The sequence below is a fragment of the Aphelocoma coerulescens genome, chromosome 1A (genome assembly GCF_041296385.1).
Source record: "Aphelocoma coerulescens isolate FSJ_1873_10779 chromosome 1A, UR_Acoe_1.0, whole genome shotgun sequence".
Lineage (NCBI taxonomy): Eukaryota > Metazoa > Chordata > Aves > Passeriformes > Corvidae > Aphelocoma > Aphelocoma coerulescens.
This window is the reverse complement of record NC_091014.1, coordinates 66,044,511-66,065,004: the sequence shown is the minus strand read 5'-3', so window position 1 is coordinate 66,065,004 and position 20,494 is coordinate 66,044,511. Positions and strand designations below refer to the sequence as shown.

The window sequence follows — 20,494 nt, the reverse complement described above, 5'->3', positions numbered from 1 at the left end:
AACAAACCAACGGCTTCTGTCCTTAATGTAATACTTAATAAATTTAAAAAGTGTATTTCCTTTCAGCTTTCCTCCGAGGTATGATGGATGCAGGAACACAAAAGGATTGACAAGCAAGGAGAAGATTCAGGCTCACTTTTCAGCTGCCACGGCAGACATACCTTCTCGATCGAAAGAAGGCTGTGAAGGCTGCTCTCTTCTGCTGCCAGAGGTATTGTTGTGCTAGGAAATTTCCACTGCACGTGGCCATGCACGTGACACTGCATTTTGCAGCTGCTTTCATAGCTAAACTGGGGAATATTTAATAGCTCCAGTTATATGAATTGTTAAATTAACTCTTTCCTTGTAGTTGCATCCTTGAAACAGCCTATTACCATAGCATGACCTGGCAAATCATGATGTATTATTTGTTCTATTCAGGTTATTTGGGACATTAAGGCTCTTAGGGAATTTGCTCTACTCCAGCATACTGTAAACTGCTTATTTCAGCTACTGTCTTAATGTATCTATTTTTTAATGAGTAATTTGTCTTACAGAGACAAATTAAGTATTCTATGTAATTTGTCTTACAGAGTCTCCCTCCGAGACTCTTCAGATCTCTGGAGTCCTCTATGTAGCATCTCATTGTTTTGTATCGAGCCTATCACAGACCGTCAGTGACCTTAATATGTCAGGTGTCTTAACATAATCTCTTTTGTAAGGAATTTTGCATGTGTAAATCAGGCTTCTCTGCACAAGAACTAAAACCATAACTTCATACGTACTATTTTTCTCACCCCGCTTTCACTGTGAATTATAGTTGTTGATCACGTTGTTGTTGTCATCGGCACAGGTTGCCCAGAGAAGCTGTGGCTGCCCCATCCCTGGCAGTGTCCAAGGCCAGGTTGGATGGGGCTCTGAGCAACCTGGGATAGTGGAAGGTGTCCCTGCCCATGGCACGGCGCGGAACTGAATGGGCTTTAGGGTCCCTTTCAACCCAAACCAGTCTGGGGTTCTGTGATGAAATTTTTGGGTGAAAATGTGCATGCTTCCTCTGAACAGTATCCATACAAAAGCAGCTATTCCTGCAGCTGTATGGTGGTGAACATTTTAGCACCTGATGGGCTCAAACACGGACTTGAGCTTTGGGCGCGTGTCTCTGGGGGTTTTATATCCTGGTAACATCCAGGAAGGTTTTGTCACGCGATAGCCTTTCACAAACCCCCATTTACTCATGAACTAATGTTTGTTAGGGACTTGTTTCCTGACGATGGGGCAGGCCGCAGACGCTTGAGACCAAAACGTCCCCAGACAGCAGGAACAAGGCTGAGGTGGCTGACCGGGTTTCGGGGCTTTCCCGTCAGGGCTGCAGAACGTTCCTGTCCCTACGGGAAGCGCCGGCCGAGCCTCGCCATGACCCCCGCACTGCCCCACACACACAACATGGCCGGCGGGCCCCGCCCCTCAGGCTCCCGCGCGCGCCGCCCCGGCCCCGCCCCCCGCGGCCCCGCCCCGGCCCCCGGCGGCGGAACGGGCGGGGCGATGGCGGCATCCGGCGGGGACGGCCGGGCCTGAGGGGAGCGGCGGCCGCGCTCCCGGCGGCAGGTGAGCGCGGGGCGCGGGGCAGCTCATGGGTGTCCGTACACCCTCCGGCATCCCTTCTACACACCCACAGCCCCTCTGCACACATCCCCAGTCCCATCCCCTTCCTGCACAGCGCCATACGTGTCCCGCATACACCCCGGTACACACACCCCAGATACATACACAAACCCCCCCCACATCCCCACGCATACACACCCCACACATGCACACGCCCACACCACCCCACCCACAATCGTACACACCCCACACACGCTCCTCCGTCCCCGCAAACACCCCCAAGCACACGCAGCCGTGTGTCTGTTTCAGCCTTGGGCTCCTTCTCCTCCCTGACACTTTGGGAATCTCGCAGCAGGCCCCCGTGGCCTCCTGTGATGGCACAGCTAGAGTGGATTTTCCAGTAGTAAACTTGATAATGAAGCACAGTTACATTTTGTACTGTTAGAAGGAAGTAGGGCTTGCTGGGTCAGGCGTGGCTTCACCGCTGTTTTGCTGTGTGGAAAGTCTGCCACCAGCACCACTGGCTTGCTGTAGTGGCGGTGATGCCAACCGGGCTGCTTTTGGATCTCAGATCATGAATTTGTGCCAGGGCAAGAGGTCTCACCTTGGGGTTAGGCTGCTGCCCAGCTTCTTTACTGCTCGTGGGAGCAATGCGGGCGGGAAGGGCAGTGCTTTGGAGAAGTGGCAGTCCTGCTGTGCCTCTGTCACATACCTGGAGTAGGAGCTCTGGTATTCTGCGAAGGATTTGACTTACAATAAATACGCAGGCTAGGGCTGTTTTATGCAGTTCTTCTTTGATGTTTTGTGAAGCTAAGGATCTCAGCTGCCCAGAAGTTTGAATGTGTAGCTATCTTGTGCAATCTCATCGGATTATCTAGAATAACTGTTTGCGGATAGAGGATTCCTGTAGAAAACGATATTGTGTTAAAATCATATTATCGAAAATAAGAAGGTTTTTGGTACAACTTAAGTGTTATTTTTTTATGTATCCTTGTTTTTGGGTTTCGGTAATCAGTTTATACAAAATTGGAAGATTTTGCTTACAAAATTACAGTAATAACTTACTTAAACATCATCTGAGATGATCAAACTGTCTGCAGAAACCAAGGAGGAATTTTCAGTCTGCTGTTGTATTGCTGTCATTTCAATCCTCCTGTAGCAGGAGGGATCTGTAAGGCCTCAAGTTCCCAAAACAAGAAAAGAATTACACTCCTGTATTTTTTCTTTTATTTCTGGTAGAAGCTATCTTCAGTGTTTAGCTTTCATTTAGGTTTAACTCGCCTGCCTGTGTGTGAATCGATCAAGGAGTCAGAGAAATGGGATAGCTTGGAGATGTGAAGAACGTTGTTTTTAAGCCTTTTGAAAAGCTTACATTGTGGTTGGTTAGTACCATTGTAGCTTTTAATGCATTTCCTTTTGAAGGGACAATTGTATTGCAAGCAGACTAATCCCTGAACTTTTAAAACCACAACAAGGTGGTGTGTGGTATTAGTGAGTCACCGATGGTGAGTCATACAAGCTTCAATACAAATACATTAATTGTTTCATTTACTTTTGTTCTGGTGATATCTGGAAGGCCCAGAGAGAGAGAGAGATCATGACCTTGTAAAATTAGGTGTTGTATAAATCACACACAAGAAGACAGACCCTGAGCCTTCATGTACTCTTTTACATCTAAGCTTGAATTTCAGCTTGGTTTACCAACATGAATAAAAATAAGTGGGTCTTAAAGTTTCCAAAATTGAAGTTGATTAGTAAACATTTCTGCCTTGTAAGATTTGACAGGATAAATAGTCCGTGTGGGATTATATGGGTTGTACCTCCCAGAGAGAAACAATAGGGGCCTGAGCTTGGTGGCAAATGTACATCTCCATATCTAGTCCTGGAAAATGAATACCAGTCCAACATGTTACCTACAGAAATTGCATTAACTACATTCATTAATTGCAACACTACATTTAGTAAAGGTGATTTTATGTTTTAATTTACTTTTCAATGGAAAAGAATATGTAGAAGGGGCAGTGGATGATGTTACATGTGGATGTGTAATAACCCAGCTGTCTCCCGCTCCTTTGCATGGTGAGTTTTGTTCTTGGGAGAGTAATGCAAGTAAAAATAACAAATATAGGAAAAACAATAAATTATAGGGAGAACCACACCCTTCCCCCCTCATTAGGTCAGTCAGGTTGTGAAATGGGATGCCAAGAGAGAGAAGCTGTGCTATCTCTGTCTATCTCTGTCTTTGGGGCTTTTCAAAACATAGGTGGGTAAAGCTCTGAGCAAAGTGACCATGATGCCTGGGGTGGCCACCTAAAAACAGAGACTAGACAAGAATAAGAGAATAATGGTTGGTATTTATTTGAAGAGCCTTCAAGGTACACCTCGGGGAGTCAAGAAGCTACTCCCAAGATGGACCCCAAGTCATGAGTTCTTCACACTTTTATAAAGTTTGATTCATTTGCATATCAGGGTTAATTCTCCAATTAAAACTTCAGTTAATGATGTAATTACCCCGAGTTTACCCCCCTTCTTAAGTTGTTAGTTTACACATTTTGGGCCTAGGGCAGTCTGGGTGTCATTGGAGATCAAGCTTGGAGAGGTTTGTTCTGTCTAACCAGCATGAGAGAACAGTAGTTACCAGGCTGCAAGAAGTAACCTGTTGGAGTTACACACTAGGCAGTGCAGGATTTGAAAAGGATACAAGTTAAAACCCAAGGCATCAACCAGATCTCATAGCTAAGGCTGCACAGAGCAGGAGACTGGACCAAGGGACTTGCTGAAGTCCCTTCCTGCCAAAATGGTCGAGTGATCCTAACAAAAAGCTGACCTGGGCAAGCGAGAGATCTAATGTAGAAAGTGACATCTGGTGTCAGGAGCTGAAATACGGTTCGTAAGCACTCTTCTAACAACCTGAGTTTCGGGGAAATCCTGTAAGGCTTTAATGGGATCAGTTGCAAGGTCAGTAACTTCACTGTAGGTCCCTCCCTTGGGGTACTGCAAATCTTGATTGTTGATAGAGCATGTAAGGGATTTCTTTTGGAATCATGGGGTTTTTATTCTAAAGTCACCACATGATCCAGATGAACTTTCCTGCTTCAAAACAAAGCAGAAATGTATGTTCATAAGTTAGGAACAATACAATGTCTGTGCTCCACTCTTGGTTCTTTAAACATTACGCAGTGTAGAATAGAAGGTTCTGTCAGTAGTATATTTAAGGGAAGACAGATGTTGTATTCCTATTTATAAAAGGTGGGGACTGTGAAAAGTCTCTGTAACCAGTGTCCTTGTGTGCAGTTGTCCAGCTGAAAAGTGAAGGGTTTCAGTCTGAGCCTAGATGATATTTTCCTTAGTTTTTAAACTAATATACTTAGATGAAAGTGTTTTGTAGGTGCCACTTTTCTTCTGCCTTGACTTTCCTGTATCCTCCCCTGTTTTCAACTTTAAATTTTCTCACAAACAGGTTATTCTGCTTTAATATAATGGCAGGAAAAGTAAAATGGGTAACTGACATAGAAAAATCTGTTCTAATAAACAACTTTGAAAAAAGAGGATGGATTCAGGTGGCAGAAAATGAAGACTGGAATTTTTATTGGTAAGTACACTGCAATTACCAATTTCTTTTATCAATGTTATGGAGGCTTGCTCTTTTACCAGAGTCCAGACTTCTGTAATAAACTGTGCTTCTCTTCATGATAATGGTTTCTATTCAGGCTAATTATTCAACATTTCAATACTGAGAGTGGATGTGAAATTAGATCAAGATTGTGGTAAAAGGAGGAGAGTAAATAATCTTCTCATTTAGTGTTTGTCTAATATAAGCCCATGAAATGCTGTCCTAGAATGCAGTAATCTATTAACTGACAGAAACAGTACTCTTTAAATAAACCAAACAATTTATGCTGTTCTTGTCAAATACATCAGAATGGCAGTTTGTGCTGCCAAATGTACCCTTTGTGAACCACTTATTTAAATGGGCAAGAATCTAGTAATCTGCTCATGCTTTTGGAATGCAGTTGGGAGAGTGGGGAAACACTCATGGAAATTGCTGTGTGACTGGTTGTATTGTTTTGGGTTAGTTTTCTTTTTTTCTTCCTGAGATGATAATATAGCAGATTAGTGGCATTGAGGAAATATTCTTAAATTTTCACATTGAGACATCTTATATGGTAAATTCTTTGCACCTATGTCCCTGCTCTTCTGTGAAAAATGTAGTTGAAAACTGGTTTGATGACTCTGTCACTGCAGCACTTCCATCTGGTGTATAACTAAACATCACAGGTGTTTTTAGCAAGATCTCTTAACCAGTTTTCAAGTCATATGTCTGAATTCTTTGTAATCCAAGTAGCAAGGCAGTCAGTAGGAGGTTGGGTTTGTGGCTTTTTTGAAGAGGAAGGGTGAGTTTCAGGAGTGTGAAGTAACAGATTTAGAAAGAGGATTCTCTAGCATTTGGGTGCACTTCAGTCATTTTTAGGCCCTGCTGGGGATTGACCTGACTATCAACAAGCCAGAGTCAAGTAGGACCCATTTGTCATCTTCCTGGCCTCACTTCCTGCACCAATTTCAGTAGTAGTAGAGGGACTGATTAAACCCTTGCTTTGTTAAATAAAACTTCAGGATATGTTGGATTGTCACTGCAGCAAAATATTAAATATGAAGAGAAATGAGAGAGAGAGAGAAAAGATGAAGAAATTGGAGTGAGAAGATCTCTAATTTGTCTTCCTGAAGTGTGTTTCTTGAGAGAAATCATTTGGTGTCTGTCTTTGGTTTCAGGATGAGCGTCCAAACAATCAGAAATGTGTTCAGTGTGGAAGCCGGTTACCGCCTCTCTGATGACCAAATTGTCAATCATTTCCCAAACCACTACGAGCTGACCAGAAAAGATCTGATGGTAAAGAATATCAAGAGATACAGAAAAGAACTTGAGAAAGAAGGAAGTCCTCTTGCAGAAAAAGATGAAAATGGGAAATATATTTATTTGGGTATGTTGTTCTTATTATCAGCATTCAGCTTTTTTCTAGGTAGTCAATAACTGGAATTGAACCAGCTTTTTTGTGCATGAAGCACTGAACCTCTGGAGTGTTATGACATTAAAGTGGCTACCTTGAAGTGCTCTGTTCCTCTCTTGGGTTTGATTCATTTGGGGTTTCTTAAAAATTATTTTGGAGAGGAAAAATTGTGGGTTAAAGGTAGTTTACAATTAGATTAGTGGTGAAACTTTGCTACTTCATATGAGAGAGGGTTGCAGTTTCTTTAATTCAAAAGTGAAAAACCATTACCTGAAAATCTTACACTGGAGCAAAAACTGAAATAAACTTTTTGTAGAAAGGACAGAACTGATGAACAAATGCTTCAGAGGAGAAATTTGGGAGAAGTTGGGGAACTAATAATGACTGCTAGAAAATAAAAAAAAAAAAAAAAGCAAACCAGACAAAAAAAATACCCAAGAAACTCAAACCCCAAAACTAAACCAAGAATAGATCAGGAATGAGGAAAGTAGAGTTGGTTTGGAGGTCAGAAAGCATTGAAGTGAAACAGAATGGGGATATGGGGAGTTGAATTACATCTTGGAAAAGTGAAATGAAAACACTTCATCCGTGTAAGAAAACAGTTCTGTAAGGACAGAAGTGAAGATAATCTAATAGCAAAGAGTGAAAAATGTTTTCCTTTAGGTTTTAGGTATCATATGAGCGTGGGAGCACAGAAGAATAGTAGGAGTTCAGAATAAGATAAAATAAATAAGAATAATGGGAGTTACATGAAAATAAAAATTACACAGGCAAAGGGGAATTTTGCCTGCACAGAGCATGATAAGGAATGGTGAAAGTTGGTATAGGAAATGGAGACATTTTGATTGTTTAGTTGGAATGGTATGTAATACTCTAATTGCACAGCATATAAATGAAAGAAGAAAATCTATTCACATGAATTAGAATCTAATACTATGAAGTGCAACATTTTGCAATTGTTTAAGTTAAAAACTAGAATGTAAATGAGATAAAAAGCAACATGAGTCTTAATGAAGGAGGATCATGCCAGACTGGAAAACTGAAAATACAGAACTCTTCTTTTTCAGTATATATATGTCAATAGCCTTGTCAGATACAGTGTCTTTAATTGTGCACCTTTTTTTTTCCCCCTTTACTCAGATTTTGTTCCTGTGACTTTTATGCTTCCTGCCGATTATAATCTCTTTGTTGAAGAATTCAGAAAGAATCCCTCCAGCACGTGGATTATGAAACCTTGTGGCAAAGCTCAAGGAAAAGGAATATTTCTAATCAATAAACTCTCCCAAATTAAAAAATGGTCTCGAGACAGCAAAACATCTTCGTAAGTTCTTAAAGTCCTTTCTTGTACTTTCTGTAACTAGGTGAACTACATCAATATGCTGATTGTCTGATGCATGGGAAAAGTATTCCATCATTATTATTATTATTATTATTATTATTATTATTATTATTATTATTATTATTGCTTTGTGATTTTGTAATTAGGTTTGCATTTAACCTCAGTTGTTATCTCACTTCCTCCTTCAACAGGTTATAATACGAGTTGTTTTGGTATGAGGAGGCACACAGAACTGCTCAATTAATATTCTTTATAAAAATGCTTTCATTGTTGTGGGGGAGAAAATTGCGTAGAAATGAATTGTTCTGCTTCACAGTATTAAATAACAGGAAGCAAGAGAAAAATCTTCCCCTCAGCAATTTCAATAATTGTTTAATATCTATTAAATAACTTTCTGAATTTGTGTGAAATAAATGCATTTTCCTTTTGGAGCACAAAATAATACACATCATGTTGATGGTCTCCTTCCAAATGGATGAAACAGGTTAGCAATCTTACGTTTTTCTCTGACTAGAAGTTATGCTCACACAACTAATGTTAAGCTTTTTCCTGTGATCAAGGGACTGGCTGAATATCCCTTGAGTATCTTTCCCCACGTTTGATTTGGAATCTGAAGAATGTCACAATCTGAAAGTTACATTAACTTTTCACAGTGGTTTGCAATTGCACACCAAGCACAATGAAATATTCCAGTAGTACAAGACCTTGAACAATGAAGGTGATGCACCACATCCTTTTTGCTTGTCGGGAGCTTGCCAAGCTCTAAATTCTCTTTAAGGGAAAAAGACTGGCCTGTAGAGCTGCATTCTGACTGGCTTGGTCAGCTACCGTGTGAGTTTAAATGGGTAATTGATCTTGGTCATCTGTACAGTATTTTCAGCTTTTTTTTGGTATATAGTGCCTGATGCCAAGTGTTTATTATTAACCACCACAACTTTATACATTGTCTTGGCAAAAGATGCAAGATTTCAGTCAACTCAAAATTTACAGAACACTTCTAAAGAAGTAAAGGACTTCAGGGATTATATTGATGCAAATATCATATTGTGAGGCATGATTTGTGTTTTTCAGGTTTGTGTCTCAGTCTTCCAAGGAAGCCTATGTGATTTCACTCTACATCAACAATCCCTTGCTAATTGGTGGAAAGAAATTTGATCTTCGTCTCTATGTTTTGGTGTCTACCTATCGGCCACTGAGGTGTTACATGTAAGGTTGCATGTATTTGTATTTTGTTTAGAGATAATGTCCAATGTAGTCAAAATAATGTGCATGTTACACAAAGAAGTTTAACCTGTAAGTGGTACCCTAGGATGCTCACTTCCTTGTTTCTTACAGGGGTTTAACACATTTTAATGACTTTTTGCATTTAAGGTATAAACTTGGATTTTGCCGCTTTTGCACAGTGAAATACACACCAAGTACAAGTGAACTGGATAACATGTTTGTACATCTTACAAACGTTGCCATTCAGAAACATGGGGTAAGTGTGCTGAGTTCTTTCATGCTTTTTTGTGGCAAGATTGATTTTCTTAAATTGTCCCGAAAACTTGGAATCAAAAGGTTTTGTCATACTCTTCATCATCTTGCAATTAAAATACTTCAACTTGCACTTAGAAATAAATACATTTTAGAATTTAGAAATTTTAGAAAACCACAGCTCAAAAGTCAAGATAATGAGTTGCAGCTCTATAATAGAGGGTGATATTTTCAGTATTGACTCACAGTAGTTGAGAACAGGGTTGTTCTTCACATCTCCTTTCATTTAAAAGCCAATATGGTCACTTACTGAATTGAACAATGAAATTAATGAGCTTCAATCATGTGGATATATATTTTATAATACTGGCTTAATATGTCCTTCCTCATCTCCCCTTCCCTCTCTCTCTCTCTCATGCACTTAATTCAATTTCTTATCTCCAGCACTTACTTACCACAGAACTTTCCAGCTTCTTCCAATGTTCCCTCAGCCCCCTGCCCCTGCCTTCCTTGTGTGGGAAACAAAGGGACTGTGCAGTTGCAAACTTGAGATAAATAAGTGCTGCCTGGCCATTGGGTGGCTTCCTCTTGAATGGACAAAGCTGGAGCTCTGCCTGCAGAACAGTTCTGTCCTGTAATTTACCGCTGATATTCATGTGGAAACATGAGAGCTTTGGCAGCACTTCTTATGTCAAAGTAGGCTGAAATTCAGCAGTGGGGTAGGGGTGACATAGATGGGCATAAAGTGTCACTTCCCAAGCCTTGTTCCTTCAGGGAATGACGTGATAGTGATTGTCCCTTTGGTGTTTTTAGCGGATGTCTGGGATTTACAAACCGTGCCTCTGGTACAGTAATTAAAACTCTATTGTTGCACTTCCTAATGCCCTAAGTTTTATTTTAATGGTATGGAAAATGAATATGTATGGACATACACACACACATGCTCCTGTTTATGTTCATATGGGTATACACCTGCACTCATACACAAGATATATGTAATATATCTTAAATGCGACCTTGCCCAATGTGCCTTCTCTGCTACTGTTCCGTAAGATGTGCAGCATAGCAGAACTGTTCTTGTCTGGATATTGCTGTAACAACAGTGTGAATGATAATGCTGGTAGTTCTAAACCAGGGTCAGTGGTCAAATATGGCATTTTTCAGTGCTACAAACATTTTATTGCTCAGGTGCTGATTTGTGAAGTGCTTCAAACATGTTTTGGTTTGACAGGGCACACTGACACTTCCAGTGAAAGCAGGTCCCATACAACTTATAGAATAAATCCTGGTGCTGTTGCCAGTAGCAGTGAAGATGTGAGGCACGTGGTACGTTGCCTGTCTTGTTATTATGCACCCTTCCATCTTCTCTACCAGTTAAAGAATGGCCTTCAAGTTCCCCAAATAAAAGAAGTGAATGTGGTGGTGAGGTCACTTAGAATAAAGGACAACAGAAATGGGTATAGAAGTAGCAGCCTAAGCATGGGGAAACGTTACTAGAATATTTGAAAAGCTTTTTATAAATTGTAAACAACTGATATCTGTTCAGTTTGGCAGAAAGTCATAAGAGAAGTTTAACATAAAGTGCTACCCATCCTATTTGTTCTTCTCTTTTAAATGTGCCTGTAACTTTGGAGGCATTTAGACTGTACAGTTTTAATCTTCTAAAACTGTACCTAATTTGAGTTGTCAGTAATTTATAAAAATTATGATGAGGTGCTGGAAAACGCATGTGTAATACAAACAAAACAACAATAATTCTTATGCATAATTATTTTCACTTTGCTTAATATCTTCAATTAAACAACTGTGGCTGTGTAAAGCTCTACCCGGTTGCAATCTATTTTGATTTGAGTACTTGTTCTAAAGGGCAAAGAGGACTGGAACTTTGATCTCTGTTGCCTTGCTGGAAGACATTTTTTTTCATGGAGCAAATCCTGAGAACCATGTTTCAGGTCTTTATTTGTACAGTCCAGTTTTCCAAATTTACTAATGGGGGAGCTGTAGGAGAAAGCCTAATAATAAGATAGGTGTTTCTTTGACCTTATCCTAAAGGACGACAGCGTTTGTTCTTCTGAGAGCTTTTTTCTGCTCCATGCATTCTGTGTTTTATAATTTAGCAGGCATGCAGTCATTAATTCTCAGAAATGCTCTGAGGAGAACCTTTATAAAGGGACAAAACATTTGTCCTGAGAGTTCCTTGAGGGCTGAACATGTGCCTTTCCATCAGTATGAACGACCCTCGCTTTGCTCTTGTCTTTCCATTTAAAGAGAAATAAAGCAGAGCCTTGCTAGCCTCTGAAAAGAGAACATAAGGTAACCTCCTGTTTTCCTCTGTTCAGTTTCAGTAACACTTAATGGGTTTTTGTACTGAATTACTTGAAAAATTTAACTTTTACAAACAATTCAGTTAGCATTTCACTATATTCTTGAATGTAACTGTTATCAGTAGCACCATTAAGAAGATACCAGGGAACGGACAAGTTGTACTTGAAAGTGTTTGTCTGTGTTTATTTATTTAAAGTGCTATTTTACAACAGCTACCTTCAGTGAAATTCTGCTATTAGTCATTAATTGTTTTTTCCTTATCCCCAGAGGAGGAAAACATTCCATTCTTTCCTTTCACATTTTAAAACTTCTATTTCCAAATCATAACTCATACTTTACTATAAAACTGTCAAAGTACCCATTGTTTTTTTTCTCCTAAGATTTATTACTTGATTTGCAATGTGTGATACAAGCATATTAGAGCTATAATAAAAGCAGTTGATTATGCAGAGGGCAGTTCAAAGCTGAAGTCTTCATAAAGCTGCAAGAACAATTAGCCAGCTTTGTTTTTAGAGCAATACTTGTGAGTATAAGGGGACTTTTTGTGGGAATGAAAAAAACCTGCCCAATAACTTCAAAATCTTAGACTGAGTGAACTCCTTAACTCTTCAGGATGATTACAACCATATCCATGGAGGCAAATGGACAGTGAGTAACTTACGCCTGTATCTGGAGAGCACCCGTGGAAAGGAAGTCACCAACAAATTATTTGATGAAATCCACTGGATAATTGTGCAGTCCCTGAAGGCTGTTGCGGTGAGTGCTGTTCCTGGAATGCTGCCAGTGAGAGCATTCCAGCTGCAGGCTTCCCATAACCATGGAAGTGAGCTTGCCATTAAAACCCCTATATCTATTTTCTGCTCTTTGAGTGGTGGTGTTGATGCTGATTTCTGCAGTTCTCTTGTCTCTTGATTTCTCTGAAATGAGGGAACTGAATCTTGGGTGGGTGAGTGGTTTGAACTGTCTGTGGGTATTTGAAGGAGTGAATAAATCTCTTTCCTTGAGGGCTCTGTGAACTATTTAATATGACTTGATACTGCCCTTGTGAATAGTATTAAGTTCTGCCAAAATGTGTGACGTCATTCCAGCAATAACAAATGTGTTAAAGAAAAAAAAAATCTCTGGAGGACAATTTATCAAAGGAAACCTAAGGCTATTGGTTCAGCAGAGTTACATAACGTACTTTCACCTCTTTTATACACAAGCCATGGAGTTATCACAAACTCTTACTTAAAAAAGAAGTAGCAGCCAGTTCTCTGCTTGAGTGACTTTCTAGTGTTTGGGTAATATTCTGTGATCCCATACCAGGGCAGGTATCACTCTGGGGCTCAGCTGGGGTAACTGAGGAGCTCAGTGTTGCCACGGACTCCCCTGGTCCCAAGTACATTGTCTTATCATCTCTTTTGGGTTGGTTCTGGCACCATTTAGAGCTGAATCAGCTGACTTGTGAACAGACTATTACTACCTTGCTTTATTGATGGCTTAGTGTTCTGCCAGGGGAATAAGCTGAGTCATGGAAGGACCAGATGAGCACCAGAATCAGCATGAGAAAGTGGGACAAGGTCATGCAGCTAGGATCAGTGGGAGGTGGGGAAGCATGGCTTCACCTGGCCTCTGTTGTGCAATCATATCTGAAGATAACTTGGGAGAAGAAAAGGGATGTAATCAAATGTTAGCAGAACTTCAGGAGAGGAAAAGTGGTGAGAATTACAGAGCATGAAATTGGTTGTTCCCCTGTCCTGTCAATGGCACATGTAATGAGATGCTTGTTCCTCCTTCCCACTTTCAGTCCCTGAAGAAATGAAAAGCTTTATTATTAGTCTAGGGGAAAACATCTCACAAACCTTCACAAATTTTCTCTAAAAGATCTAATGAGATTCATATAGAAGAAAAGTCTTACACCATGCATCCTGCAAATGTTTAGCAGATGCTGGAAAGCTACTGGTTCTCTAGAGGATGTGCATCTAAGCACAACTTGATTCGTGGTCTCGCTTGGCTTTGGGGTTATAGTTACCTTGAGTAATTATAATTTTAAAATGTATTTTGTAATTGTTCAACCTAAAATTTTTGTATAGTTACAGCAGCAGAATAAAAGAAAAGTCTTGGAATAAGTCTTTTTTTTCTAAAGTTTGAAGAATTCACAGTTATGTGAAGCTGTTAATTTTCAAACCTTCTGTTTTGTCCTGATGCATGCAGGCTTTAAATGTAGTTATTACTTTTGCAAAGTATGAAAACACTTATTTTCACACAGGAAATGTAATGGGAAATTAACATAACTTAATACTTGTCAGCAATGCAGTCATTAGTACTGAAATATTTACGTACAGCTTCAAAAAAGAGGCAGTCCTGAACTTACTAGTTAGCAAGCTTATATTTGAGTTACAACACTGAAAAGTGTTGTAGGAGATTCATAATGTCGTCATATGTGATTTCTAGCAAAGAAAGTGTTTCGGGTAACTTACTGAAAAGTTGATTTTAATACCTATTACTGTCTTTTCTTTTTCCCCAGCCTGTAATGAATAATGATAAGCACTGCTTTGAGTGTTATGGATATGACATTATCATTGATGACAAGCTTAAACCCTGGCTAATTGAGGTAAAGTTATATAAAATACAAGAAAAAACTTCCTTCTAATTTCACAGAATAAAACTTAAGTAGATTTCAATGTAGTCTTTCCTCTTTTTAAACAATATTTTTTGTTTATTGGGTAAGTGGATTAAAAAAACTGTTGCAGAGTGAGATAGGTTATGTGATGACCAAGCTAGCATGTGCTTTTCTCTCCTATTTTTTTGGTGTTTCTATTTGTTTGTGTCTTTCTGCTTTTGTCTTCTAAACCCAGTGCATTCATACAACTGCACTTCAGAGGCAGTCTGAATGTTAGCAGCCCTGTTAAGTACTGGATCAGTACCTGGAAAATGGGCATTGACTTGATGGAGCATAACATCATATTTAAGTTTTAAATGCTGTCATTGCCTTCATGTTACAGGTTGAGAGGAAACAAAAGGGGCATACATAGGATATTTGGAAAGCTTTTTTATTTTTTACATAAATTTCTCTTTGGTGTATTAACTTTAGATCTGTATGTTCAGTATAAATTTTATCCATCCTTCTTCTCAATCTAATTCGAAGTGAACTTCATTAAAAAAAAATCATCTTTTTATTGTTCTGATACCACTTCTCCAAAATAAATGTGGAACAAAGATACATTAAATGAGTCCCTGTTTTAATTACAACAAGATACAATGTAGTGCTTTGAATAGAGAGCACTCTACAGCTCGCAATATAACAGGGGAGAACTCAGGTAAGAACTTGGAGAAAAATTGTTTACCTAGAAGAGAGCCACAGATTTCTGTGTGTAACTGTTCTAGCTGTGTGTAACTGTGTTTCTAGCTGTTTATGTAAACTGGGCAAATTTTAAGCACTCTAATGTATAGGGTTTGTAGCCATGTAAACAGAAAATGAAACAAAAATTCTGTCTTGTCTGATTCACCCTGGTGAATCTCATCTCAACAGAAATCTTCAGGCTGACACTGCAGACACTTACCAGAGTGGTACTTTCCTGTCTAAGTAAAAAGAGGAATGCCCAGTGGGGAATTCCTTCCAATGTCTGAGGAACTGAAAGATGTGCTTTGAGCCACCCAGTCTCAATTTCCCAAGTGGCACACGTAGTCATCAGACATGCTGTTTGGAGAACTATATACCACTCCAAAAACTGATGCTGTTTTTTCCTTTTGTAGGTTAATGCTTCCCCTTCTCTTACTTCCAGCACCGCTAATGATCGCATCTTGAAGTATAATCTTATTAATGACACGCTTAACATTGCTGTGCCTAATGGGGAAATCCCCGACTGCAAATGGAATAAATCTCCACCAAAAGAGGTTCTGGGCAATTATGAAGTCTTGTAAGTTTTATCAGTGTTTCAGATAAAGTCCAGTGTTTTTCTGTCACCTCACTTTTTTTGATGTGCAATGTAGACCAAAAAGATATGGTGAGCTTCATTCTGATGTGAAAAATGGGCACAAAGTACCACTTCATTTCTTTGGAGCTGCACTGCAGGTGGGAGAGTGCATTAAGGCAGAGTTCCTTGCCTCATGTCCAGAGAGACTGTTGTCTGATAAGCCCCTCCTTGCACCTTCTGAGCTTCCAGCAGCTAGAATTGAGGGACAGAAGCAAAGAGAATGTTTGTCTTCTACATGTGCAGAACTTTAATTGTATTGAGGGTGATACATAGATGGTACTTTAACAGTTAAAAGAGTTGGTTCTGGTTTAAAAGTTATTTGATGCAAATTTTTGCTCAGTTCATAGAAATAATGCCTCTTGAGCCCTGTAATTCATAAATGTAATAATAAATAAATAATATAATTGTCAGATTTTTTTTAAATTCCTCAATCTGTATTATAAGGAGAGAAATGAAGGAAACTGAGATTTTTATATATGCAAAATTTATCTAGGATTGATTGGTCTTAAGCAGAAGAACACTGATTTAAATACCATATTGCTGACACAGTTCCTCATCTTTTTTGAGAAAATGTTTGGATAGGTTCTCTAGCACTAGTGGTGCAATTGCTCAGTATGTCAGGAATGACTTTATGTACATAGCTGATCCACTAGTTCATACTCATCTTAAATACTTTTACTCTATGCTAGTAAAAGCAGTTAAATATAAGTGGCTTGAGTTAGGATTTAAGTTTTAATAAATGTTATATACATGGTAACTGTGAATACCTATAAAGTTATATATACAAATAACCTATAAAGTTATATATACAAAATACCTATAACTAAGTGTATATTATGATTTTTCTACAAAAGATTTTAGTATTATCTTTTGTTAATTACAATTACCTATCTATAACCAAATTCTGATTGGAATTTGCATAGCAGCTGAAAGGTCAGTATGTGCTGAGGTTATCTGAGGCTGTAAGGGATTTAGATATTTACAGAATACTCCTCACTGTGGTTAAGTGTTCCCAAATATGTGTCATCAAATTTATTTTGTTTGATCCCATGGCTGTTTAGTTCACCTCATTCTTTCCCTTCTCACTCTGTGATGCAACAGTGGAGTTTTAACGCTGCAGCTAACAATCCTCCCTTTGAAGCAATAGCTCAGGAGTTACTTAAACTGGCAGCAGTCTGATGTTCTGCTTCACCACAGACCTGCAGAAGTACATGGGGAATTTCACAAGCACGAAATTTCACAAACTCAGGAGTAACTGAAGCTGCCAGGTGACTTGTTTCTTTCAAACAGGGGTTGAAGCTATTTCAAATGATCTGTACTGTAAAATTAGGGATGCGTAGAATCATGGCTGTATGTCATGCTGTGCCTGCATAAAGCTGTACATAGAACAGCTTGCATTAAACTCCAGTTCTAGATAGTAAGCAGACTAGAATGTAGAACTAGAATATACAGGACCCACTGCTGTTTGTGCAGCAGGACAAGGCACTGAAGGGGTTTTCTTATCTCCAGATACGATGAAGAGATGGCACAGAGTGATGGGACTGATCGTGACCTGCGGAGTCGTCCTGGGCAGTCCACGGGGGTCAAAGGAAGCCGTGCAAGAGATTCAGGAAAGCCTGTATTGACCACCTGGAAGTGATGACATAAAAAGTAGCTGTGCTCTTGGTAGGAACACTTCAAGAATAACTTGCAGTTTTAGAACAGATTCCTATGTTTTGCTACATTTCATGTAGGAAATACTAAAGAAGACAATACAGCCTTTGAAAAGTGAAACAAACACTCAAAACCCAGGAACTGTACTAGACGTACACTGATTATTATTATTATAACAATACATATAGAGGGTGTATGTATATACATTTATGTTCATATAATTTTATAAACTAGTTCTCAGTAATGATTAAGAACTTTCTTTATAAAGATGACAACTCAAAATATGCATTCTGAAAGAAACTCCTTGCTGTTTTGAATAGTATTTATTTCCTCTAGTAGCCTCTCCCTTCCTGCCTATAATAAATGAGCTGTGGATTCTGTAAAAGGGCCATAGTGGTGAGTATTAATATTTTCACAGTGATGGTTCAGACTCTTGTAATAAAAGAAGAGCAACTAGAAAAAATTAGCAAACATGTACTTGAGGCTGTTGCCAGTTAATGCAGCTATTGATTTATAACCAGTATTAACAAATTGAAAAGCAAGTCTTTAAATGCTGAGGGTTGGGGTTTTTTATTTCCTTTAGGTGTTTTGAGGTGCTATAACTCTTTAAAGGTAGGAAGTTTGATGGACTGAGGGAGCGTTTCAATGGTGTATTGATGGACTATTTCACTAGCCATTAATTTTTATTTTCAGATAGTGCATGTCTGTGGAAAACAGACAGAGCAACCAGATACTGTGACAAATCTCATTGCTTGAAGCTGATGATAAATCTTTATTTGTACCACAACCTCTCAGTGTATTTGCATGTATATAAGTCAAATATCTGTATATTTTTGTATATTTTATTTAACAAAAATATTGTTGCACATGGCAGGCTATTTTTGGTAGCTATGATGACAACAGTTGTGATGATTAGCTGCCATAAAAATGGGAATATTCAGTCTTCTAACAGCAGAGCATATAAACTAGTGGGGTCTGTGATTGGCTGTTGCTTGCACTTGACTTTCCACCAGATGTTGGGTGGTCATTTATAAATGGTAACGTGCACTGGTTGTTTTTATTCTCCTTTTCCCTCCCTCCCTCTTTTTTTTTTTTTTTTTTTTTTTTTTTTTTTTTTTTTTTTAGTAAAGTTAAACTCTCCCAAAAGTTTTTAGTTTCTTGAACACCTAAACCAGACCACCTGCAGCTGCACCACTTTGCCTGCTCTGGAATGTCCTCCTGGAAGAGGGCAGCAAACCATGGCCTTTGGGACAAGTGAACACAGTCTGGCAAGAGCATCTTGTGTTGGGGAGGAGGGCAGATGTGGGCTGGGCTGACCAATATTCTTACACAGAATCTGGGGTTTATCCTTGCAGTAAAGAATGAAATGTGTAGACTGAGTCTCTCCCTAATCTTCATTAATCTTGTATATTCCATTGAAATAAAAGCTGATTCTCTCTTCATCAGACTTGAGTCTTCTCACTGGCCTCTACAAAAGCATATTCTAGTTGACTCTTGAAATAAATAAGGCAAAGGCAAGATGATCACTGCAGGATGGTAAAGCTCACCTAAATTCCAGGTCTCATATTTTGGGGTTGGGATTTTCTGTTTGGGTTTTTTGGTATGGGTGGTGGTGTTTTTGTTGATGGTGCTGGTGGCTTGTTTTGGTTTTTCTCAGTTCCTAACTGTGAGTCTTTCTTGTATGTTTGAGCCTTGACAGTCAAGCTGCTCTTAAGTAGATGTGTAGTCAGATGTGTTAATCATCAGTGGTGTTGTTTTAATTACGTGATGCTTAGTGGGCAGATGTTTCCGGTTTTACCCCCAGCTGCCTGTTAGGGATAAAGTGGGAAGTAGTAACAGCCCTAGGGACTGTGGGCCTGTAGTAAATAGTATTTTGTAGATGATTATGTGTTTAACAGACAGGTAGCATAACAAGGATGCTCTGATAGAAGGAAAATGAAGCTTTCTCTCACTCCTTGCCATTAATTTCTGTAGTGGCTGGGACACAGGATGTGTTGTTGTGGTATTCTTCTGTTGCAACAGTAGTACTGCTTTTTGGGAAGGCTTAACATGACAGCAAAACCAGGTCTGGGTTATTAGGATTTATTGCTGTGGAAGGCTTTGGAGACTGAATCCAGGGGATACTTTTAGCTGTAATTTCACAATGACCCAATACTGATAACAGCATCTAAATAATCTTCTTTTTCCAGACTAGTTTGTTGGTGGTACTCTGTGTTGGCTCTGATGTTATTACAGGTAGGCAGTGAGTTGAATCAGGGCCTCCAGAGCATAAACATTAACAACACAAAATAGTAATGGCACTACCTGTAATATTACTAATACTGAATATTCTTATTTAATTGTTTGGGGGAACTCTACTGGCTTGGAAAGGGTCAGCTCATTTGCATCCTCAGTATTCAATATTTCAGAAGTCAGGACTGGAAATCTTGCTGTTCCTTTCAAAGATTTCTGTCCCAGTGTGTAGCAGATACAGTAAGTAAATATAGTACTTGTAGAGAAGTATTTTATATGGAAAATATTTTTGTAGCAGACCTATCAATTCTAAACATGCAAATCCTTCCCTCTGGCCCAGTGTAATATTGAGAAAGCATATTTCAAACCCTTGAGGATGAAATATTTTTGTGAAATATCTAGTAAATTATCATTACTACCTCAAAATAAAAGCATTAAAGTATTATTAACTAGGGAAAAAAGGGAAAAAAATCCTGACAGGAATCTTGGACTACGTAGTACATAATCTCAGAGCTAGAATGAAGGTGTCAAATGTTGATATCACATTTTACAGTTATATCTCCAACCAATGCAGTACTAGTAATTTGTCTTGCTGATCCAAACATGAACTTAGTCATGCATTATTCTCTTTAAAGAGCAAGAATTCAAAGACACTGCAAATGCAGTGACTCTTCTCTTCCTGATCTCATTCCATTTTCTTTTTAAAATAATAGTCTAGTGATTATATACATCAGACTGCTTTCTCCTCATTTCCTTTTCTTGACAGGCTTTTTGCAGAGATTGAAGTTTGAAGGCCTAATTATATTTTCGCTTCTCATACATGAAAAACCTATATATTTAAAGGGAGTTTTAAGGAACAAAACTGAAATAACATGGAATTCTAATATACTAAGATTGGTTTTCTCATTAACAGTACTAAACTG

General features: G+C 39.0%; 1 protein-coding gene across 3 annotated transcripts; it reads left to right on the top strand.

Moving 5' to 3' along the window:
* Positions 1 to 85: 85 nt before the first annotated feature.
* On the top strand, positions 86 to 18,784 carry TTLL1 (TTL family tubulin polyglutamylase complex subunit L1). Of its 3 annotated transcripts, XM_069003372.1 has the most exons (11): positions 86 to 211; positions 5,042 to 5,173; positions 6,352 to 6,560; positions 7,728 to 7,908; positions 8,998 to 9,132; positions 9,298 to 9,406; positions 12,340 to 12,483; positions 14,237 to 14,323; positions 15,466 to 15,629; positions 17,196 to 17,351; positions 18,465 to 18,784. In XM_069003372.1, exons 2-10 carry the CDS (start codon positions 5,061 to 5,063, stop codon positions 17,323 to 17,325), a joined length of 1,272 nt encoding a protein of 423 aa, XP_068859473.1. In that variant the 5' UTR covers positions 86 to 211; positions 5,042 to 5,060; the 3' UTR covers positions 17,326 to 17,351; positions 18,465 to 18,784. The 3 variants fall into 3 exon arrangements, with proteins under 3 accessions (XP_068859473.1, XP_068859471.1, XP_068859472.1); XM_069003370.1 differs by having other exon boundaries at positions 87 to 211; positions 17,196 to 18,784; XM_069003371.1 differs by lacking the exon at positions 86 to 211 and adding an exon at positions 1,520 to 1,584 and having other exon boundaries at positions 17,196 to 18,784.
* The last annotated feature ends 1,710 nt before the right edge of the window (positions 18,785 to 20,494 follow it).